This window comes from Ranitomeya imitator, chromosome 5 (assembly GCF_032444005.1).
Source record: "Ranitomeya imitator isolate aRanImi1 chromosome 5, aRanImi1.pri, whole genome shotgun sequence".
Classification (NCBI taxonomy): domain Eukaryota; kingdom Metazoa; phylum Chordata; class Amphibia; order Anura; family Dendrobatidae; genus Ranitomeya; species Ranitomeya imitator.
In genome coordinates, this window is record NC_091286.1 from 150,022,080 (window position 1) to 150,047,593 (window position 25,514).

A 25,514-nucleotide genomic window follows, 5' to 3' on the forward strand; every position below is an offset into this window, starting at 1 on the left:
TCGGGTTTGTGAAGGAGAAAGAAAAAGCCGGCAATTGAATTATCGGCTTTTCACATATCTCGCGCTGAATGAAATATAAATACAGTGTGTATATATATATATATACTGTATATTTGTTTTAACGAACATTTGAGCCCATAAATCCATTAGATGTCGGTTTTGCAAGCCTGCAAGAAAATATCGCAGTACGGATGCCATACGGATTACATAGGGAGGATGCCATGCGCAAAATATGCTGCCACACCCTGCCTACGGAGGAGATACGGATCACTATTTTGGGAACATTTCTGTGTATTACGGCGGTATTACGGCCGTAAAATACGGACCGTATTGTCTTACGCCGAGTGTGACGCCGGCCTAAGAGTGTGATGGAAAGCTTTCTGCTCTCCGGAAAACTTCAGTTTGATAAAGACACGTGATGGTGAAATTAGTTTAAGCGGGCGTGACAACTTTTGAATCAAGACATCTATAAAGAACTTTTACTTTGGGGGGGGGGGGGGGGGGGTGTAAGCCGGGGGCAGAATTGTGTGCTTTAGCCTAAGGTGTATAAATTAATAAATCCGCCTCTGCATGAGCATCACTGATTCCATTGTGGCTCACTTTCTATATTCTCCATATACATGTCTACTTTTCAATAGATGGTTAGCATATATTTTTTTCCATAATGTTGTGGATTTGATGTCTCGTTCAGTGAATTGCATTAATTCTCAGTGTAAGGACTCACAAGAACAAGACCATGAAGGCCCATGATGTGAATTGTGAGCTTGCATATTTTTGCCAAAATATCAAATAATACCCAGTGTATTTCTCCATCTTTGTAACTTGCAGTCAGGCTCTGTAGTGTAGTTGAGTTTTGGTACTTGTGGCAAGCTGGGCAGCCCACCTAATCTCATAGCCGGGCTAATGTTCAGGAACAGTGTGACTGGTACCTTATCCATGTGCAAATATAATACTAAGCATCCACCCCATCAGTGTTGGACTGCGGTGCCAAGGTCCCACTGATAAGAAGACTGATCATCTGTTCAATATTATGTGAGGTTTTTAATTGGACGAGGCAGATGAACAGGTCTTGTCACATGTTCCTCCACCAGTAGCCATTTTTTGGACTGGACAGCTGTGTAGTCTGTGAGGAAAGCTAAACTAACAAGAGCAGGAGAAGAATCAGTCATACCTATATTGGAGTAAGTGCCACCAAATTATGACCTCAACACATCTCTTAAAATTAAGATAACGTGGCCGACTGAGTTAACTCATTCGTCCACCAGCAAAAAGACAGTAATACAGCAGCTATAGGAAGCAAACATTGCAAAATTTTTATGAAAGCCAAATTCCAAGTGTTTTTAGCACAAATTGCATGCATTTAAGAAAATAAATTGTTCATAAAATGTGAACAACCCCTTTAAGAAAAGCCCCTATTTGAACCCATAGTCCCTACAGAATTCAGACATCAGATACAAATTGCTTTCTTAAGGCCTTTATTCCATATAAGTTGGTATAAATGTATTGACAAGCATTTAAGCGCTAAACATCCATAATAAAAAACAAAGAAAAACTCGAGCTCTGACTAAATTTTTATCCTTCATTAGCGCTTAAAGAAGAGCTTCCACAAAACATGTATTGCTTAGACCTGTTTAAATGTGTACAATGAAAAAAAAATAAGCATTTGATACATTGCCGAATATTCAAGTTTTCCCACCTACAAAGAATGGAGAGGTCTATAATTTTTATCGGAGTTACACTTGAACTGTGAGAGTGAGTGTGAGAGTGAGTGAGGATCTAAAAATAAAATCCAGAAAATCATATTGCATGGTTTTTAAATGATTAAATTGCATTTTACTGCATGAAAGAAGTATTTGATCACCTCCCAACCAGCAAAAGTTTTGGCTCTCACAGACCTGTTAGTTAAAAAGCCCTCCTACTCTGCAATCATTACCTGTATTAATTGCACCTATTGGAAACTGTTACCTACGTAAAAAGACACGTGTCCACGCAATCAACCACACTCCAACCTCTCTACAATGGCCAAGAACAAAGACAAAGAGCTGTCTAAAGACACCAGGAACAAAATTGTAGACCTGCACAAAGCTGGGATGGGCTACAAGACAACAGGCAAGTAGCTTGGTGAGAAGGCAACAACTGCTGACACAATTATTAGAAAATTGAAGAAACAAGATGACTTTCACGCTTCCTCAATCTGGGGCTTCATGCAAGATCTCCCTCATGGGGTAAGGATAATTCTGAGAAAGGACAGGAATCAGTCCAGAACTACACGGGAGAACCTGGTCAATGACAGTTGAAGCCACAGTCTCAAACATTACAATTAGTAACACTACACCGTCATGGGATTCAAATCCTGCAGGGCATGAAAGGTCCCCCTGCTCATCCCAGAACATGTCCAGACCCGTTTGAAGTTTGTCAATCTGGATGACCCAAAGGAGGCATGGGAGAAAGTCATGTGGTCGTGTTTTGAGGAAGGACGAGTACAAACCATAGAAAAACGTCCCAACCGTGAAGCATGGTGGGGGAAACATTATACTTGAAGGGTGCTTTTCTGTAAAGGGGACAGGGCGACTGCACCGTATTGAAGGGAGGATGGATAGGGTCATGTATAGCAAGATATAAGAACTGAAGATGAGTCGCCGCTGGGTTTTCCAGCATGACAATGACCCGAAACACACAGCCAGGAAACTAAGGCATGGCTCCACAAGAAGCATTTTAAAAAGGTCCTAGAGTGGCCTAGCCAGTCTCCAGAACTGAACCCAACAGAAAATCTGTGGAAGAAAATTAAATTCAATTTTGCCCCGAAACCTGCAAGATCTGATGAAGATCTTTATTGAGGAGCGGGTCAAAATCGCTGCTGCAGAGTGTGCAAACTTGGTCAAAAACAGGAAACGTGTGACCTCTGCAATTGCAACAAAAGGTTTCCGTACCAAATATTAAAGTTCTCGTTTTATATTGTATCAAATACTAATTTCTTGCACTAAAATGCAAATTATGTAAAAATCATACAGTGTGATTTTCTGGATTTTTTTTTAAAGATTCTGTCTCTCACAGTTGAAGTGTGGGAAAATTAGATTGTATCAAATACTTATTTTCCCCACTGTATGTAGTATGGTGTAAATGCGGTACTATACTCCCCAAATGCCATCTAACCTGGTCTCCAGCATCACTCCAGTTCTTTTCAGAGTCACGTGACTTCAATTTTGACTCGCTTGATCACACTAGCATCCGTGTATGACATGGAAGCCGCTTTTAAAATGTAAGTCTATGGAGCATCAGAATGCAATTACACTACACTAAATATACAGTTCTACAAGTTTAGGCAATGAAAAGTTTTATGGGAGGGTTTCCTTAAATAAAAATTAATAAGTTATAAGTAAATATATAAAAAAAACAATGCATGTGCCCAGAATCATAAAAGCATCTTTAAGGCCTCTTTCACACATCAGTTTCTTAGAATCAGTCACAATCTATCAAAGTGTGGAAAAGACGGATCCTGTGCAGATTGTAAAAAACTGATGGACTAGATCCGTTTTTTGACAGATCCGTCGAAGCAGCTGCTGCCGGAATTTAAAGGAAAAGAGAGAGAGAGAAAGAATGGAAAAATGGGTTAAAGTAAAGGAACAGAAATTCTTCCAGGCATGCTCAGTTTAAAAAAACGGAATCCGTCGCTGTCCGACATTCACAAAAAAGTTACTATGTCCGTTGTCTCCAGCTGACGAACAAAGAATTTATGACCGATCCGTCAAACGACGGATGAAACGAAAGGCCATCCGTCACAATCCATCGCTAATACAAGTCTATGAGAAAAAAACTGTTCCAGCAGCAACATTTTTTCACAAAACGACGGAATTTGATGGAAACAAAAAGACTGAAGTGTGAAAGAGGCCTAAGTTCATTTTACCTCATTTTCTGTACTTTCATTCTATCCAGTGCAATTACCAATTATTGTAATTGGTATGAAAGTGAGCAAAATCATTGATTTGGATATCAAACAGTAATATACAGTATGAGGCAGCAGTGCTTGTGCGTATATAGTAAGGCAGTCTTCAGAGTTTGATGAAGGCATTGTCCTGGGTCTGCTTCTGCACAGTGTCACTGAGAGGAAAGACCATGGAGATGGCTAGATCCACAATGCCTTGGCAAAGTTCTGCATAAAGCTTCCTAGAAATAGAAAAAAATATATAGAAATTACAAATACTTGTGTTCTCCACTACATTCCTTAATGTTAGAGTAAAAGGTTAGTTGCCAGAAGAATGACCAGTCACTTCTTTTGAAACCAGAAGTGATAAAAGAAGCTCAAAAAGGCTGAATATACATATAAATTGGAAAAAGGAAAACCTGAGTTCAAAACTACCAAAAAATATTAAAATTTTTATTTGACTACAAAAAGACACATAAATACGACAGAACACATTAAAATGTTTAAGTGAATGAGTAAATGGCGTATGCAGTAACCAGAATACCCGAAGAAAAAAAAAATGCTGGCCGGGTTGCACAAAGATGTAAAATAAATGCAGGGTAAAAAGACATTCATCTAAATACTCATGTTAGTAGCCTGCTTCAAAATATGTGATAAGCATAGCTCCGTTCAAAGGGACAACATTTCTTTTCCTTTGATTACACTCATCTGTTTGAACCTGAATTTTCTGATGTTTGTAGTTGCATTAACTTTCCTCATAGTCATTCCCACGATTGCCCTTATGATACTTACCTCTTGTGGTTGGTCTCTGGGCAAAGTTTTTGTATCAATGTATTTGCCATCAACCTCTGTTGCTTCTTTACTTGGACACTTTATCCCACTGAACGGAGCTTTGCTTATCAAATATTTTGAAGCAGGCTACTAACATGAGTTTTTAGATGAGTGTCTTTTTTTACATCTTAGTGCAACCCGGCCAGCATTTTCTTCGGGTATTCTGGTTACTGCATACGCCATTTACTCATTCACTTTATCATTTTAATGTGTTCTGCCGCATTTATGTGTCTTTTTGTATTCGAATAAAAATGTAAATATTTTTGGGTAGTTTTGACTCAGGTTCTCCTTTTCCAATTGCTCAGTCAGTGATTTTGCTCTACATTAGATTTATTTTGGGTTTTATGTGCATACAATTGCGTTACGACTAATTATGCTTATCTGGAGGATTTTTTTCTGACTATACATATAGTCATGGCTGAAAGTGTTTGCACCCTTGAAATTTTTTCAGAAAATTTAGTACTGTATTTTTCGGACTAGAAGATGCATCGGACCATAAGATGCACCTAGGTTTGAGAGGATGAAATAAGAAAAAAAAATTGAAGCAAAAAAGGTGGTCAATTCTCTAAATATCCCTTATCCTGATTATATATGCAGGGGCCCCTCATTCCCCATCCCCACCCTGGTAGGCATGGTCCCGTCATTCCCCACTCTGGTAGGCATGGTCCCGTCATTCCCCACCCTGGTAGGCATGGTCCCCCTCATTCCCCACCCTAGTAGGCATGGTCGCCCTCATTCCCCACCCTGGTAGGCATAGTTCCCCTCATCCCTATTCTGGTATGTATGGCCCCCCATCATAAAAACAGTGAAAAAACTAAACAAACCATTCTACTTACCGTACCTTACTGCGCTACATTGCAGCTTCCTGTTCCGATGCCAGCAGCTGGTTTATGCTTGTAAGCAGCGCATGGTGGTGACGTCATGCGCTGCCTACAAGCAGAGGACAGCTGCCGGAATACTTACTGCTCCCCATGGCGGGACTATAGGCATGTGGAGCAATGAATATTCACTGATCTTTAATAACGGGCACAGTGTTAGCCGCAGCCGCCAGACGATCACGTGTGTCTGCTACTAAAGCGAATGCTTATTTACTGAGAGCAGTGAATATTCATTCTCTTTAACAGCAATCACACGTGATCATCTGGCAGCTGCAGGAAGCTGGCGACTGCTGCTCCTGTGCCCGCTATTAAAGATCAATGAATATTCACTTGCCTATGGGAGGGGAGGTCAGTGAATATTCATTCCATTAGGGCTCATACCCATTTGCGAGAAAAAAAACAGTCCGTAATCTGGACCGAAAAAAATGGACGAGTGCCATGCGAGTGTCATGCGAGTACAATGCGATTTTTCTCACATAGCATCCGTATGACATGCGTATCAATACGCTTTTTTTCTTTGCTACTATTTTTCTACAATCATTTACAGGACCATTTACATTGTTCTATGCCACAGAATGGCAAGGTATCTGTAAAAAATGGACGAAATACGGATGGTCCGTATGCCGTGCGATTTTTTTCTCGCACCAATTGACTTGCATTGGCGAGTCTCATCCGAGATACGATTTTTTTCTCAGTCCGATTTCAGCTGAGAAAAAAAATCGCAGATGAGATGCAACCCATTGAATAACATTGGTCAGAGTGCAATCTGATTTTTTTTATCGGATTGTACTCGTCTGTTTTTCTCACAAATTTGCAGGAAGCAGCCCGCTATTAAAGAGAAATTAATATTCAATGCTTGCTCCTCTCACGGGCGTGGAGTGCAGTGAATATTAGGAAAAGAGGTCTGGGAGCTTTCGATGTAATCCGAGAATGAAACCACACTGGGCTAAGTCGAATCAGAAAAACAGGTGGGTGGTCATTCCGCTGGTGAGAACAGCAAATTCATAAGGAAGAGGAAAAGATTCGGCACTCAAACCCGTAGAGTAAAAATCACAAAAACCTTTATTCCGGCAAGTCAAGCCATGTTAAAAACATTGGAAACACCTGATGCGTTTCTGGTGTGTTAGAAGCACCCTTACTCATAGGCTATACTAAAACAAATGGACAAGGTATAAAATAGAATAAAAAAAACAATAAAAAAAACAAATGATTAGAATACAAATGCACAAGATGTGACAGAGTGGAACACTGAAATGACACAAAAAAATTATTAATAAATATAAAATAAATTGTTTCTTGAATTCATGCCTTTAGGATACTTTGTGTCAAGTTTTAGAATCCAGAATGCTTCACGTGTGGTGAACAATTTTTGTTTGTTACCACCAGGAATGGGATTGTAAATTCTCTCAAAACCATAAAAGACAAAATGTGTGATGTCCCCTTGGGGAATATTGAAAAATGCTTGGAAGCACCAGAATAGGCTGCATTTTTGCTTTGAATATTTTTTAAATGTTCCACTATCCTTTTTTAATTTGGCGTATAGTGCAGCTAATATATTGAATTTTACATTGGAGGCAACAGATGCAATACACGACATATTGTGTGTCACAATTAAAAAATGAGAAAAACAACAAAAAGACTGAATAATTTTTGTTTTATCGAAAGCATATGTGCACACATTGCATCTAGTGCCTCCACATTTGAAAAAAACAGTGGTGGATAACCACGATTTAGGAGCAGAGTGTTGCTTTAATAAACTAGGAGACAAAGAATTGGCTGATGCTGTAGTATGATACAGAGGATAATATGCATATACTGATTGAGGGTATGTGCACACGCTGCGGATTTTGCTGCGGATCCGCAGCGGATTGGCCGCTGCAGATTCACAGCAGTTTTCCATTCGTATACAGTACCAAGTAAACCTATGGAAAACAAAATCCGCAGTGTACATGCTGAGGAAAAAAGGCGCGGAAACATAGCGTTGCTTATTCCGCAGCATGTCAATTCTTTGTGCAGATTCTGCAACGGTTTACACCTGCTCCATAATAGGAATCCGCAGGTGTAAAACCGCAGGTGAAATCCACACAAAAAACGCAAAAAAACCACCACGGTAAATCCACGGTAACTCCGCAGGAAATCCGCAGTGCGGATTACCTGCGGATTTACCAAAATTAGTCTGGAAAAATCTGCAGAGTAATCTGCAGCGTGTACACATAGCCTTAGGACTGTCATACAGTTTTGTTGGAAAAAAAAAATCAAAAATCAAAATGGCCATGCCTGAAAAGTAACATCTGTTGCAGGCACTGCCACCATTTTGCTAGAGAAAAAAAAAATTGGCTCCATCAAGAAAAGTAGCACCTATTGGATCGCTGACAAACGCTACTGCGCAGGCACCGTTGCCATTTTGATTATAATTTTTTTTCTCCTCCCCACAAAACTATATGACTAAATCATAAATCAATACATGCATATTATCCACTGTTTCATGCTACAGCCACCAGCGCTTGCCTGATGAATGTTAATTTCCCCCCCCCCACACAATTTTCTATGCAGTATGTAACAAAGGGGGCAGGTCATTGAAGGATCAGTGACCTGTCATAAGCCCATAAGGATGCAGAGCACCACATAAAGCGCCTATCATTTTAGTCAGTATCAACCTGACAGTATCTGTAGTTTACCGATCACAATCCTGCTGACAGGTTTGCTTTAATAATTTTATCCCTGATAAGACACTATTTGCTCTTTTTTCCCTTTCCAGTTTTCTTCGCTGCACTACATGCTTAGTGTGGCATACACAGGCACACAATGCAAAGATTGAGACAACTTTTCCCTTCTTAGGGCAGTCTCACACGTCCAGATAATTCCGGTACCGGAAAAATCGGTACCGGAATTATCTGTGTCCGTGTGCCGGTGCGTTTCTGTGGCACATCAGTGTGGCACACATGTGCCGCCCGTGTGCCCACTGGGGGAGGGGACATGGACCTTTATTTTATACACGAGAAACTTAAAAAAAAAAAAAAAAAGGATTATTCATATCTTCTCTGCAGCAAACGCTGCTGCACAGAAGATATGAATCGCGGCTTCAGCACCAGTGGGGGGGACAGCGCTTACTGGAGCGCTGTCTCCTGCACGGCACACGGACTGCACACGGACAACGTCCATGTGCGGTACGGGTTTTACACGGACCCATTGACTTTAATGGGTCCGTGCAATACGTGCGCTCCCACGAACACTGACATGTCTAAGTGTTTGGCACACGGAGACACGGTCCACAAAAAATCAATGACATCTGCACAGATGCATTGATTTTAATGCGTCTACGTGTGTCAGTGGCTCCGGTACGTGAGGAAACTGTCACCTCACGTACCGGAGCCACTGACGTGTGAAACCGGCCTTATGTGGTTTCAGGTGTGTTTTTCAAATTGCCATATATATTACCTGCCACAGGTGAGTCTTGAAACAAAATGTTTACTCACAATTTTGGAAAGGTGCCAACAATTTTGGAAAGGTGCCAATAATTTTGTCTGCTGCATTTTTGGTGTGAGTGAAATTAATGTCATATTTGCTTTTTTTTCCCCACCTTTTTGTGCTGTACCAATACACACAAGGGAAATCAACATGTGTAATTCCAATAATTTTCTGGAACAAATTCAAGGGTGCTAACAGTTTCAGCCATGACTATGCACAGCAAGTAGTTTTGACATCACTATGCTCGCTCATTGGTTTTGCCATTATTTAAGCACTTTTTCTAATAATTTTAGGAGGAATCCGCTTAAGGAAAAAAAAAAAAAAAAGGAAAACGTCATATGCTCTCATACCTTTATATTCTTTCCCCCTGGCTCACCAAGGACAGAACTTCAGGAGAAACAGAAAATTAACTCTATTCACAGTCTCGAATTCTGGGACCTTAATTTTTTTTTAAGCCATATTGGAGGAGTCTATATATTGCAAAACCCCCCAAAGTAATACCATTTTAAAAACTGAAAAGTATTCAAGACTGCTGTCAGGCAATTTAACCTGGCAGGTGCTTCATATTAGTTAATATTTCACTTTTCCATTCCACTGTGCATTATTAGTTAATGGTTTACACTAAAGTATTGCTAACAGGCCACTATACCTGGCAGATGGCAAGGCCATTACTTAACCTTGGATTGCCATCAGGACCACATGATTTGTGTTCACGGGGTACCAAGGGAGTCAAAGAGGTAGTCTATCTCGCCTTGTTAACCACCTAGATGGATGCCATTGACAGCAGCACTTTGTAACCCCTTAACAACCAGAGGTATTATTGGTTTTGCATTTTCATTTTTTGCTCCCCTTCTTCCCAGTGCCATAACTTTTAAAAAATTTTTTTTACTTTTTTGCATGCTTCAATAGTCTCCATGGGAGACTAGAAGCTGCACTTGTCCGATCGGCTCTGCTACATATAAGTGATGATCAGATCGTCTGTATGTAGCAGAGATACACACTTGCAAACCGGCAGCAACGACCATTGAGGTCTGCTGGAGAACTCTGGTTGTCATGCCAACCCATCGCTGACCCGCGATCACGTGACAGGGAAACGCAAGTTGAATGCCATTGTCAGAATTTGACAGAATTTCAGCACTGGAGCCCACATCAAAGGGAGGGTGTCTTATATTGGCATACTATTACCCCCAATGTCTGAAAGGGGTTAAATAATTATAGTTAAAGAAAATCCCCATGAGAATTTCTCTAGAGCTTATGTCTGGCCTATAGATCTTAACAGTTCACTTACATATGAGAAAAAAAAAAAAGAAGGTTTCTCTGGAATAAGGGATTAGATTGCAGATATGAAGGTAGCATTTTATTCAACTTCCTATGACATACATGGCTATATAGACAGCTCAGCTGTTAGTGTATTTAACTTTACAAGCTGCTGTAAAACAGCAATTTTCAGAGACAACCTAGTCTTCATCTCATCTGAGACAATTGTTACACTTTTTTGTTGCACTTCTTCAACACCATTTTTCCCCCTTATGAACAGTGGCATACGAGGACTTGTTTTTTTGAGCCACGACTTGTAGTTTTGAAAAATACGATTCACTTTATTAAATAGTGCACTTAAAAACAAGGAACTTAAAAAAAATAAAAAAATACATTGTGTGCAGTAAACATTACAGGATTTTGCAATGTAAAGCGCCATGGAATAAATGGCGCTATAATAATAATAATAATAAATAATAATAATGATAATACCAAAATGTGTACTTTTTTTTATTATATGGCATACGTTCTCAAAAATTCGAAACCTTGAAAAAAAAAAAAACAATAGCGGTTTTGTTTCACCATTTTCTTAAACCTATAACTTTTAATTTCTCTCGTGCTAGAGCTGTATGACATCTTTTGTTTGTATGATGGGCTCTTAGTTTTTATGTGCACAATTTTGATGTGCAAATAAATGGTTAACAGAATGCAGAAGCTTCCTCTTTAACCCCATCAACACCCTGAGATCTTGATCATGTGGTCCTGATGTTTGCCATGGCAGTTTAAGGCCAAATGATGGCCTTAGAGTCTGTTGGCTATATTGGCTTGTAAAGTTCTCAACATTTAGGTGGTAAAAAAAAACCCTTTTTCATTCCTGTTATGCCACTTTGCATTAATTCCTCAAAATCACCTGAAGGGTTCATAAACTACCTGAAAGCAATTTTGAAAACCTTGAGGGGTGCAGTTTTTAAAATAGTATAATTTTTGGGGGTTTCCAATATACAAGAACAGCAAATTCACTTCAAAACTGAAGGTCCCTATAAAAATACACTTTGTAAGCTTCCTTAACCCCTTTCTGCCATCCGGCAGCACGCCACTGGGTCCCGATCGCTGCCATGGAGACCTGATGTTGTCATGATGACATCCGGGTCTCCAGAGCTGAGAGACTTCCTGTCATGCACAGTGCATGTTAGGAAGTCTCTCAGTGTCAGTGTACAGAAGCTGCAGCGTTGACAGCTTCTATATCATGCAGATCTGCATGCTATAGAAGTGATCAGCCAGCACAAAATGAGTGTCCCATAGTGGGACACAGTGTAAAAGAATGAAATATTTTTTTTTTAAATAATTGTAAAAATATATTAAAAAAGTAATAATAAAAAAATCAATATTTATTCCATCATTAAAAAAAATCTAAACAATAAAAGTATACATATTTGGTATCGCCGCATCTGTACCGACCCGACCTATAAAGCTGTCCCACTAGTTAACCCCTTTAGTGAACACCATAAAAAGCCAAAAAAAAACAATGCTTTATCATCATACTGCCGAACGAAAAGTGGAATAACACGCGATCAAAAAGATGGATATAAATAAACGTGGTACCGCTGAAAATGTCATCTTATCCCGCAAAGCACAAGCCGCCATATAGCTCCATCACTAGAAAAATAAAAAAAGTTATAGCGCTCACAATAAAGCCATGCAAAATTGTTTTTTTTATATACAATAGGTTTTTATTGTAAAAAAGCGGCAAAACATAAAAAAATGATATAAATGAGGTATCGCTGTCATCATACTGACCGAAATAAAACTGCTTTATCAATTCTGCCTCTCAAAAATCGAAATAAAAAGTGATCAAAAAACGTCATGCGCCCGAAAATGGTACCAATAAAAACGTCAACTCATCCAACAAAAAACAAGACCTCACATGACTCTGTGGGCCAAAATATGGAAAAATTATAGGTCTCAAAATGTGATGATGCAAAAACTATAAATAAATAGTGTGTAATAGCTACCAAAAATAAAAACCCACTATAGATAGTAAATCAAACCCCACTTTATCACCCCCCTTAGTTGGGAACAATAATAAAATAAAAAAATGGATGTATTTAAGATTTTCCATTAGGGTTGGGGTTGTGGTTAGGGTTGGGGTTAAAGTTAGGTTTAGGGCAAAAGTTAGGGTTACGATTGGGATTAGAGTTAGGATTGGAATTAAGGTTATGGTTAGTGTCGGGATTAGGGTTAGGGGTTAAAATTGGGGGGTTTCTACTGTTTAGGCACATCAGGGGCTCTCCAAACGTGACATGGCGTCTGATCTCAATTCCAGCCAATTTTGCATTGAAAAGTCAAACGGCGCTCCTTCCCTTCCGAGCTCTGCCATGTGCCCAAACAGTGGTTTACCCCCCATATATGGGGTATCAGCATACTCAGGACAAATCAAATTGTACAACAACTTTTGGGGTCCAATTTCTTCTGTTACCCTTGGAAAAATAAAATATTGGAGGCGAAAAGATCATGTTTGTGGAAATAAATAGGATTTTTTTTTATGGCTTTACATTATAAACTTCTGTGAAGCCCTTGGGGGTTCAAAGTGCTCATCACACATCTAGATAAGTTCCTTGGGGGGTCTAGTTTCCAAAATGCTGTGACTTGTGGGGGATTTCCACTGTTTAGGCACATCAGTGGCACTCCAAACGCAACATGGCGTTCGATCTCAATTCCAGCCAATTTTGCATTGAAAAGTCAAATGGCGCTCCTTCCCTTCCGAGCTCTGCCGTGCACCTAAACAGTGGTTTTCCTGCATATATGGGGTATCAGCTTGCTCAGGACAAATTGTACAACAACTTTTGTGGTCGAATTTCTCCTATTACCCTTGGTAAAACAAAACAAATTGGATCTGAAGTAAATTTTTTAAGAAAAAAAGTTAAATGTTAATTTTTTTTTAAACATTCCAAAAATTCCTGTGAAGCACCTGAAGGGTTAATAAACTTCTTGAATGTGGTTTTGAACACCTTCAGGGGTGCAGTTTTTAGAATGGTGTAACTTTTGGGTATTTTCTATCATATAGATCCCTCAAAATGACTTCAAATGTGATGTGGTCCCTAAAAAAAAAAAATGGTGGTGTAAAAATAAGAAATCGCTGGTCAACTTTTAACCCTTATAACTCCCTAACCAAAAAAAAGTTGGTTCCAAAGTTGTGCTGATGTGAAGTAGACATGTGGGAAATGTTAGTTATTAAGTATTTTGTGTGATATATCTGTGTGATTTAAGGGCATAAAAATTCAAAGTTGGAAAATTGCGAAATTTTCAAAACTTTCGCCAACTTCCCATTTTTTTCACAAATAAACGCAAGTCATATCAAAGAAATTTTACCACTACCATAAAGTAAGATATGTCATAAGAAAACATTGTCAGAATCACTGGGATCCGTTGAAGCGTTCCAGAGTTATAACCTCATAAAGGGACAGTGGTCAGAATTGTAAAAATTGGCCTGGTCATTAACGTGCAAACCATCCTTGGGTCATTGTCCCACAAAGACGGCGGAGGAGAGGGAGCGGTGGAACAGCGGGTCACAGGGCAGGAGCCGGTGGCTGCGGCTAAAGCCTCTGCCCTGCTAAAGAGAAATGAATATTCATTTCTCTTATAGCTGCACAGTTACAGCCTCAGCTGCCGGCTTCCAGCAGCAGCAGGGCTAGCACGGGTGCCCGCTCATTAAGGTAATGAATATTCACCTCTCTCCACTCCTATAGGCGTGGAGTGAATATTCATTACCTTAATGAGCATGTGACCGTTCGGCCGGAAGAGCTGCAGCGAGTGCGCGCAGGATAGGTAAATTGGACATAGGACAGGGACGGGAAGGAGCCATGCATACAAGGAAGGGAACAAGGAGCCATGCATACAAGGACAGAGACAGGGAGCCATGCATACAAGGACAGAGACAGGGAGCCATGCATACAAGGAAGGGGATGGGCAGCCATGCATACAAGGACGGGGAGCCATGCATACAAGGACCGGAAGCCATGCATACAAGGAAGGGGATGGGAAGCCATGCATAAAAGGACGGAGCGGGGAGCCATGCATACAAGGATGGAGAGCCATGCATACAAGGACAGGGAGATATGCATACAAGGACAAGGAGTCAATAAGTTTTCCCAGTTTTTCGTGGCAAAATTAGGGGCCTCGGCTTATACTCGGGTCGACTTATACATAAGTATAAACGGAAATCATTCAAAGTTTGAAAATTGCAGATTTTATTTTTTAATTTGTCAAATTTCAGATATATTTTTAAAAATAAACGCAAAACATAACCTAAATTTATCATTATCATAAAGTCTGTGTCACAAAAAAAAAAAGGAATATGTTGAATCATCCCAGAGTTATTACTGCATAAAGCGACACCTCAGAATTTAAAAAAAATTGGTCTGGTCACTAAGTGGTTAAAGGGCACCTCACTTGTATCCTGCATTTTTGACCATTTGTCCCTTCTGCAGGCTCCATCTTTAATTTTCGGTTAACACTGAGCAAGTGTGTGGAGATTAGCAGCTATGTGTCCCATACATAGTACACACAGGTATTTCTGCGCTTCATTTTTGTAGCGCACAGACTGAGGCAGCAGCAAGGAAAATATTACTCAGCTGTCCTGATCTCAGTGGCTGTGAATCCAGAACAAATTGTAATATATTTGCTGAAAGAGGCAACTCAATCTGCCTAATGACCTACTGTGCCGAGTGCGCTTCACTCCTCCCCTCTTCTTATATTTAATAGGCTACGTAACCTGACACGTCAGTTTTGCCTTAACCAAAATTGGTCCTGGCAATATGTTTTGCTTTTGTAAGAAGATGAGGTACCTTACTTGCACCGGTTTCGGAACTGTCGGGGCTGTCACCATTGTTGCCTGGGAAAAAGCTTTCTGACCTAGACCGACCTTTGCACTGTTCAACAGGGGCTATGTCAGGGATAAAAGGCGCTGTGTGTGGGAAGAAAGGGGGGAGACTTAGCGGGAAGACAGCGTGCGCAGCAGGGGAAGTTTGGTTCTCAATCATACGAGCAACGTGATAGCGCAGGCCGGCACTATAGACCCCCGACTGTCAAATACAGTGACTTGGAGCAGAGACCTGAATTGTGCCCGCTGGCTTTTTGCTGCTAATGTGCCGCCTGAGACAGACAGGGTGACTTGCATAGAACTGTGTCCTACCTCATCCATAGTGTTCTGCCAAGCTGAACCACATGCGGGCAGCTGTTATGGCTGGCAATCAGGCAACACAGCGTGCAGTAATCAGCGCACATACAGAGATCTGGCAATAACCAAAAACAATAGGACGAGCTCTGAGATGTGGAATCTCTGTAGACTGCAGTACCTGATCTATCCTCACACAACTATAAGCAGCAGTGGATTGCGCCTATCACTACCTATGCAACTCGGCACTGCCTGAGGAGCTGACTAGCCTGAAGATAGAAATACAAGCCTGACTTACCTCAGAGAAATACCCCAAAGGAATAGGCAGCCCCCCACATATAATGACTGTTAGCAAGATGAAAAGACAAACGTAGGAATGAAATAGATTCAGCAAAGTGAGGCCCGATATTCTAGACAGAGCGAGGATAGCAAAGAGAACTATGCAGTCTACAAAAAACCCTAAAACGAAAACCACGCAAAGGGGCAAAAAGACCCACCGTGCCGAACTAACAGCACGGCGGTGCACCCCTTTGCTTCTCAGAGCTTCCAGCAAAAGTTAATAGCAAGCTGGACAGAAAAAACAGAAAACAAACTAGAAGCACTTATCTAGCAGAGCAGCAGGCCCAAGGAAAGATGCAGTAGCTCAGATCCAACACTGGAACATTGACAAGGAGCAAGGAAGACAGACTCAGGTGGAGCTAAATAGCAAGGCAGCCAACGAGCTCACCAAAACACCTGAGGGAGGAAGCCCAGAGACTGCAATACCACTTGTGACCACAGAAGTGAACTCAGCCACAGAATTCACAACAGTACCCCCCCCCTTGAGGAGGGGTCACCGAACCCTCACCAGAACCCCCAGGCCGACCAGGATGAGCCACATGAAAGGCACGAACAAGATCTGGGGCATGGACATCAGAGGCAAAAACCCAGGAATTATCTTCCTGAGCATAACCCTTCCATTTGACCAGATACTGGAGTTTCCGTCTAGAGACACGAGAATCCAAAATCTTCTCCACAATATACTCCAATTCCCCCTCCACCAAAACAGGGGCAGGAGGCTCCACAGATGGAACCATAGGTGCCACGTATCTCCTCAACAACGACCTATGGAATACATTATGTATGGAAAAGGAGTCTGGGAGGGTCAGACGAAAAGACACCGGATTGAGAATCTCAGAAATCCTATACGGACCAATAAAACGAGGTTTAAATTTAGGAGAGGAAACCTTCATAGGAATATGACGAGAAGATAACCAAACCAGATCCCCAACACGAAGTCGGGGTCCCACACGGCGTCTGCGATTAGCGAAAAGCTGAGCCTTCTCCTGGGACAAGGTCAAATTGTCCACCACCTGAGTCCAGATCTGCTGCAACCTGTCCACCACAGAATCCACACCAGGACAGTCCGAAGACTCAACCTGTCCTGAAGAGAAACGAGGATGGAACCCAGAATTGCAGAAAAATGGAGAGACCAAGGTAGCCGAGCTGGCCCGATTATTAAGGGCGAACTCAGCCAACGGCAAAAATGACACCCAATCATCCTGGTCAGCGGAAACAAAACATCTCAGATATGTTTCCAAGGTCTGATTGGTTCGTTCGGTCTGGCCATTAGTCTGAGGATGGAAGGCCGAGGAGAAAGATAGGTCAATGCCCATCCTACCACAAAAGGCTCGCCAGAACCTCGAGACAAACTGGGAACCTCTGTCAGAAACAATATTCTCAGGAATGCCATGTAAACGAACCACATGCTGGAAGAACAAAGGCACCAAATCAGAGGAGGAAGGCAATTTAACCAAGGGCACCAGATGGACCATTTTAGAAAAGCGATCACAGACCACCCAAATGACCGACATTTTTTGAGAAACGGGAAGGTCAGAAATGAAATCCATCGAAATATGTGTCCAAGGCCTCTTCGGGACCGGCAAGGGCAAAAGCAACCCACTGGCACGTGAACAGCAGGGCTTAGCCCTAGCACAAATTCCACAGGACTGCACAAAAGCACGCACATCCCGTGACAGAGATGGCCACCAGAAGGATCTAGCAACCAACTCCCTGGTACCAAAGATTCCTGGATGACCGGCCAGCACCGAACAATGAAGTTCAGAGATAACTTTACTAGTCCACCTATCAGGGACGAACAGTTTCTCGGCCGGACAACGATCAGGTTTATTAGCCTGAAATTTCTGCAACACTCTCCGCAAATCAGGGGAGATGGCAGACACAATGACTCCTTCCTTGAGGATACTCGCCGGCTCAGATAACCCCGGAGAGTCGGGCACAAAACTCCTAGACAGAGCATCCGCCTTCACATTTTTAGAGCCCGGAAGGTATGAAATCACAAAATCAAAACGAGCAAAAAATAACGACCAACGGGCCTGTCTAGGATTCAAGCGCTTGGCAGACTCAAGATAAGTAAGGTTCTTATGATCAGTCAAAACCACCACGCGATGCTTAGCACCCTCAAGCCAATGACGCCACTCCTCGAATGCCCACTTCATGGCCAGCAACTCTCGGTTGCCCACATCATAATTACGCTCAGCAGCAGAAAATTTCCTGGAAAAGAAAGCACATGGTTTGAACACTGAGCAACCAGAACCTCTCTGTGACAAAACCGCCCCTGCACCAATCTCAGAAGCATCAACCTCGACCTGGAACGGAAGAGAAACATCAGGTTGACACAACACAGGGGCACAGCAAAAACGACGCTTCAACTCCTGAAAAGCTTCCACGGCAGCAGAAGACCAATTAACCAAATCAGCACCCTTCTTGGTCAAATCGGTCAATGGTCTGGCAATGCTAGAAAAATTACAGATGAAGCGACGATAAAAATTAGCAAAGCCCAGGAATTTCTGCAGACTTTTTAGAGATGTCGGCTGAGTCCAATCCTGGATGGCCTGAACCTTAACCGGATCCATCTCGATAGTAGAAGGGGAAAAGATGAACCCCAAAAATGAAACTTTCTGCACACCGAAGAGACACTTTGATCCCTTCACGAACAAGGAATTAGCACGCAGTACCTGGAAAACCATTCTGACTTGCTTCACATGAGACTCCCAATCATCTGAGAAGATCAAAATGTCATCCAAGTAAACAATCAAGAATTTATCCAGATACTCACGGAAAATGTCATGCATAAAAGACTGAAAAACAGATGGAGCATTGGCAAGTCCGAACGGCATCACCAGATACTCAAAATGACCCTCGGGCGTATTAAATGCCGTTTTCCATTCATCTCCCTGCCTGATTCTCACCAGATTATACGCACCACGAAGATCTATCTTGGTGAACCAACTAGCCCCCTTAATCCGAGCAAACAAGTCAGAAATCAATGGCAAGGGATACTGAAACTTAACAGTGATCTTATTAAGAAGGCGGTAATCAATACACGGTCTTAGCGAACCATCCTTCTTGGCTACAAAAAAGAACCCTGCTCCCAATGGTGACGACGATGGGCGAATATGTCCCTTCTCCAGGGACTCCTTCACATAACTGCGCATAGCGGTGTGTTCAGGTACGGACAAATTAAATAAACGACCCTTAGGGAATTTACTACCAGGAATCAAATCGATAGCACAATCACAATTCCTATGCGGAGGTAGGGCATCAGACTTGGACTCTTCAAATACATCCTGAAAGTCCGACAAGAACTCTGGGATGTCAGAAGGAATGGATGACGAAATAGACAAAAATGGAACATCACCATGTACTCCCTGACAACCCCAGCTGGTTACCGACATAGAGTTCCAATCCAATACTGGATTATGGGTTTGTAGCCATGGCAACCCCAACACGACCACATCATGCAAATTATGCAGTACCAGAAAGCGAATAACTTCCTGATGTGCAGGAGCCATGCACATGGTCAGCTGGGCCCAGTACTGAGGCTTATTCTTGGCCAAAGGTGTAGCATCAATTCCTCTCAACGGAATAGGACACCGCAAAGGCTCCAAGAAAAATCCACAACGTTTAGCATAATCCAAATCCATCAGATTCAGGGCAGCGCCTGAATCCACAAACGCCATGACAGAATACGATGACAAAGAGCACATTAAGGTAATGGACAAAAGGAATTTGGACTGTACAGTACCAATAACGGCAGAGCTATCGAACCGCCTAGTGCGTTTAGGACAATTAGAAATAGCATGAGTAGAATCACCACAATAGAAACACAGTCTGTTCAGACGTCTGTGTTCTTGCCGTTCTACTTTAGTCATAGTCCTGTCGCACTGCATAGGCTCAGGTTTACTCTCAGACAATACCGCCAGATGGTGCACAGATTTACGCTCGCGCAAGCGACGACCGATCTGAATGGCCAAGGACATAGACTCATTCAAACCAGCAGGCATAGGAAATCCCACCATTACATCCTTAAGAGCTTCAGAGAGACCCTTTCTGAACAAAGCCGCTAGTGCAGATTCATTCCACAGAGTGAGTACTGACCACTTTCTAAATTTCTGACAATATACTTCTACATCATCCTGACCCTGGCATAAAGCCAGCAGATTTTTCTCAGCCTGATCCACTGAATTAGGCTCATCGTAAAGCAATCCCAGCGCCTGGAAAAATGCATCAACATTACTCAATGCAGAATCTCCTGGTGCAAGAGAAAACGCCCAGTCCTGTGGGTCGCCGCGCAAAAAAGAAATAATAATCAAAACCTGTTGAATAGGATTACCAGAAGAATGAGGTTTCAAGGCCAAAAATAGCTTACAATTATTTCTGAAGCTCAGGAACTTAGTTCTGTCACCAAAAAACAAATCAGGAATCGGAATTCTTGGTTCTAGCATCGATTTCTGATCAATAGTATCTTGAATCTTTTGTACATTTACAACGAGATTATCCATTGAGGAGCACAGATCCTGAATATCCATGTCCACAGCTGTGTCCTGAAGCACTCTAATGTCTAGGGGAAAAAAAAGACTGAAGACAGAGCTAAGAAAAAAAAATGATGTCAGGATTTCTTTTTTCCCTCTATTGGGAATCATTGGTGTGGTTCCTTGTACTGTTATGGCTGGCAATCAGGCAACACAGCGTGCAGTAATCAGCGCACATACAGAGATCTGGCAATAACCAAAAACAATAGGACGAGCTCTGAGACGTGGAATCTCTGTAGACTGCAGTACCTGATCTATCCTCACACAACTATAAGCAGCAGTGGATTGCGCCTATCACTACCTATGCAACTCGGCACTGCCTGAGGAGCTGACTAGCCTGAAGATAGAAATACAAGCCTGACTTACCTCAGAGAAATACCCCAAAGGAATAGGCAGCCCCCCACATATAATGACTGTTAGCAAGATGAAAAGACAAACGTAGGAATGAAATAGATTCAGCAAAGTGAGGCCCGATATTCTAGACAGAGCGAGGATAGCAAAGAGAACTATGCAGTCTACAAAAAACCCTAAAACGAAAACCACGCAAAGGGGCAAAAAGACCCACCGTGCCGAACTAACAGCACGGCGGTGCACCCCTTTGCTTCTCAGAGCTTCCAGCAAAAGTTAATAGCAAGCTGGACAGAAAAAACAGAAAACAAACTAGAAGCACTTATCTAGCAGAGCAGCAGGCCCAAGGAAAGATGCAGTAGCTCAGATCCAACACTGGAACATTGACAAGGAGCAAGGAAGACAGACTCAGGTGGAGCTAAATAGCAAGGCAGCCAACGAGCTCACCAAAACACCTGAGGGAGGAAGCCCAGAGACTGCAATACCACTTGTGACCACAGAAGTGAACTCAGCCACAGAATTCACAACAGGCAGCATCACAGACTATTCCTCACCCCCCACGGAGAATCCAGATGCAGGACCCCGCTTGAGACAGTGAGGACTTGTCTCCAGCGTTAGGAACTGGATCTACAACTTCTTCAGGACTACCCTGGGATCGTCACGCACCGTTTGCGTAGGTGCCACCAGTGCACCTTAGGTCTCTGCAGCTAAGAAGCCTTCAGACTGATAAGTTTAACCTCTCATGAACAGTTGCTGTAACTATTTCTATTATTACTTTAACCTGCCCTTATACTGGGTTTTTTATACCGGGTTTTTTCCCCCTGTTTAAAACCCTGAATACACATTTCCTCCCTGTGAGGAGTAATCCCTTTGTTAATAAATCGGTTAACCCTTGCTCTGCCTCCTGTCCGTCATTGCATCCCACAATCTGCTCACACTTTGACCAAGATTAATTTAAGTGTTTTTTCTGAGCAGATGGAGAGTGCAGGAGGTGGGCAATAAGTGGCTCATAAGTGGAGAAAGAGGCAGATTTATATATTACAAATGTTTCTTAATTTGACAGTCACTGTTTTCAGCAATGTTTGGCAAATGACAGTGACTATTTAAAGTTGCAAAATGCATTGAATGCAGACTAGGTCAGAGTTTGGGAAGCCACACAAAGATGTTGCATTGTGGGAAAACCAATGAACACTAGTATATGTTAACTAGAAAGAAATATACCCTTTTTTTACTATGTTGCAAACTCTAAGGCATTTGCTGCATTAAATCACACCCATAGGGTTTTATAATCTAAATTTTCCATGCGCAGAACTGTATTATGATAAACTTACTGTGCACAGGCAGGGGCCCCGTTGACTTCAAGTAACCAGACATTCAAATCTTCATCAACCATGAAGTCAAAGCCAAAGAGCTGGAAACTCTGGTAGGGTAAATGCTTCGTACTGATTGCAGGTTCTATACAAGTCAGACAGATCCTAAATAGCATAAGAATTATACAGGAATTACATAAATATTGTCAGCCAGCATTGTAAGGAGATTGTAACATATACAATATAGAAAAGGTGAGCCTTTTAGTGCTTGCAATGTGTTCACAACCCACCTACTTATAGCTCACACCAGGCTGCAGTATTTGTGTTACCTAGAAAGAACATGACAAAAACACCAAGACAAATGACGCAAAAACGTAACACTTCGGAAAATGCCAAGTTCATTACAGCTATAAATACTAAGTTAACAAACATGTAGCATTTACATACAGTACAGACCAAAAGTTTGGACACACCTTCACATTTAAAGATATTTCTGTATTTTCATGACTATGAAAATTGTACATTCACACTGAAGGCATCAAAACTATGAATTAACACATGTGGAACTATATACTTAACAAAAAAGTGTGAAACAACTGAAATTATGTGTTGTATTCTAGGTTCTTCAAAGTAGCCACCTTTTACTTTGATGACTGCTTTGCACACTCTTGCCATTCTCTTGATGAGCTTCAAGAGGTAGTCACCGGGAATGGTCTTCCAACAATCTTGAAGGAGTTCCCAGAGATGCTTAGCACTTGTTGGCCCTTTTGCCTTCACTCGGGGGTCCAGGTCACCCCAAACCATCTCGATTGGGTTCAGGTCTGGTGACTGTGGAGGCCAGTTCATCTGGCGTAGCACCCCATCACTCTCCTTCTTGGTCAAATAGCCCTTACACAGCCTGGAGGTGTGTTTGGGTCATTGTCCTGTTGAAAAATAAATTATGGTCCAACTAAACGCAAACCGGATGGAATAGCATGCCGCTGCAAGATGCTGTGGTAGCCATGCTGGTCCAGTATGCCTTCAATTTTGAATAAATCCCCAACAGTGTCACCAGCAAAGCACCCCCACACCATCACACCTCCTCCTCCATGCTTCACGGTGGGAACCAGGCATGTAGAGTGCATCCGTTCACCTTTTCTGCGTCGCACAAAGACACGGTGGTTGGAACCAAAGATCTCCAATTTGGACTCATCAGACCAAAGCACAGATTTCCACTGGTCTAATGTCCATTCCTTGTGTTCTTTAGCCAAAACAAGTCTCTTCTGCTTGTTGCCTGTCCTTAGCAGTGGTTTCCTAGCAGCTATTTTACCATGAAGGCCTGCTGCACAAAGTCTCCTCTTAACAGTTGTTGCAGAGATGTGTCTGCTGCTAGAACTCTGTGTGGCATTGACCTGGTTTCTAATCTGAACTGCTGTTAACCTGCGATTTCTGAGGCTGGTGACTCGGATAAACTAATCCTCAGAAGCAGAGGTGACCCTTGGTCTTCCTTTCCTGGGGCGGTCTGTTGTGAATTCTGTTGTCGAACTCCCTCCTGTGGTCGTGAATGGTACTTCGGCGAGTTCTATCCATGGACTCCCTCTGGTGGCTGTGAGTGGAGCTGCTGCTTCTGAGGTTCCTTACACAGGTGACGTGGTTTATCCTTTGGTTGGCTGCTCTATTTAACTCCACTCTGATCGTTACTCCATGCCAGCTGTCAATGTTCCTGCATTGGTTCAGTTCGCTCTTGGATCTTTCTGGTGACCTGTCTACTCCAGCAGAAGCTAAGTTCCTGCTTGTTATTATTTGTTCATTGTTTCCTTTTCCAGTTGGCTATCATGATTTTGTCTTGCTAGCTGGAAGCTCTGGGATGCAGAGTGGCATCTCCGCACCGTTAGTCGGTGCGGAGGTCTTTTTGCACACTCTGCGTGGTCTTTTGTAGTTTTTTGTGCTGACCGCAAAGATACCTTTCCTATCCTCTGTCTGTTTAATAAGTCTGGCCTCCCTTTGCTGAAACCTGTTTCATTTCTGCGTTTGTGACTTTCATCTTTACTCACAGTCAATATATGTGGGGGGCTGCCTTTTCCTTTGGGGAATTTTTCTGAGGCAAGGTAGGCTTTATTTTCTTTCTCTAGGGCTAGCTAGCTCTTAGGCTGTGAAGAGGCGTCTAGGGAGTGTCAGGAACGCTCCACGGCTATTTCTAGTTGTTGTGATAGGATTAGGGGTTGCGGTCAGCAGAGCTCCCACATCCCAGAGCTTGTCCTGTTGAGTTTAACTATCAGGTCGTGCCGGGTGCTCCTAACCACCAGGTCCATAACAGCGGTCCTCATGTGAGCCAGTTTCTTTGTAGCGCTTGATGGTTTTTGCCACTGCACTTGGGGACACTTTCAAAGTTTTCCCAATTTTTCAGACTGACTGACCTTCATTTCTTAAAGTAATGATTGCTAGGGGTCGAGTTCCTGCCTCTGCACAGGGGAAATCTCGGGCCATCACCGCTGCGGTCTCCCATTCTTCTCCTGCCGCAGTGGAACCTGCTCAGCGGAGACGTCGATCCCAGCGTCTCGCTCAGTCTGACTCTGTGCTAAGAGTTACTGCTGCATTTCCTGCTTCTGCCATTGAAGTCAGTGCTGGGCAGCGGCGAGCAGACGCTTCTGGGACTAAGTCCTGCTTTTCACGTTCTGAGCATGCCCAGAGTAAGATCTCTCAGTGGAGATCGAGGGTCACATGATCAGATACTGCAGCTAGGTCATTGGTCCTTCTTGGAAGCTCCTTGTAGGTGCTAGGACTAAGTCCTGCTTTGCACTCTGAGCATGCCCAAGGCAAGAGGTCTCAGTGGAGATCTGGGGTCACATGCTCAGGTACTGCAGCAACTCCACTGGTCCTTCTTTGAAGGTCCTAAACGTGCTGCAACTATTCAAGGCTCGCATGGCCGCACGGCCATGCACTAGTATTGACTTGATAATGTGTGTTTGTAGATGGATGTATGTCGATGGATGAAAGCTCCTAAATCATTCCCATTCCTAGTGTTGTTGACGGTTCGCGAATGATGGAAGCTATCTAGCGCCCGTCCAAGCCATCAGCACATTACACACATTACAGCGTCTAATTGCTGTGACCACCAGTGCGGCGCCGTGCGCTTTCCTGACCCAAGCCTGGGTGGTTAGTGGCGTTCGCCAGTGCGGCACCGCACGCACTCTCGTGCTCCTTAAATGCTATTATTTCTGTCTCTCTGACACCCTAGTAGCGGTGTCGAGCGCATGAGGTCTTTATGAACTCAAATCCTGAGTCTTGGGATTGAGTTCTGAGACTCCTTGCTTGCGCTCTTGGTGCGGTACCGCGGCCCTGTGACGCAACAGGGTTCGCTTCCTTCACACAGGGTGAAGTTAACCCATGTGTGTATTCACATTGTACCACCATATCGTCAGTCTCTACTAGCAGCAGGGTTTTCACCTGCACGGTGGACCTCGGACTGCGAAC

The 25,514-nt window shown here is 42.6% G+C and overlaps 1 protein-coding gene across 1 annotated transcript in view; it reads right to left on the bottom strand.

Moving 5' to 3' along the window:
- Positions 1 to 1,458: 1,458 nt before the first annotated feature.
- TTL (tubulin tyrosine ligase) overlaps positions 1,459 to 25,514 on the bottom strand; it is a 70,532-nt gene continuing 46,476 nt past the window's right edge. Inside the window, exons 6-7 of the mRNA XM_069769217.1 lie at positions 22,083 to 22,226; positions 1,459 to 4,164 (exon numbers count right to left, since the gene is read on the bottom strand). Of these exons, the coding sequence (XP_069625318.1) occupies positions 4,050 to 4,164; positions 22,083 to 22,226 (259 nt within the window). The 3' untranslated portion in view covers positions 1,459 to 4,049. The remainder of the gene's footprint in view (positions 4,165 to 22,082; positions 22,227 to 25,514) is intronic.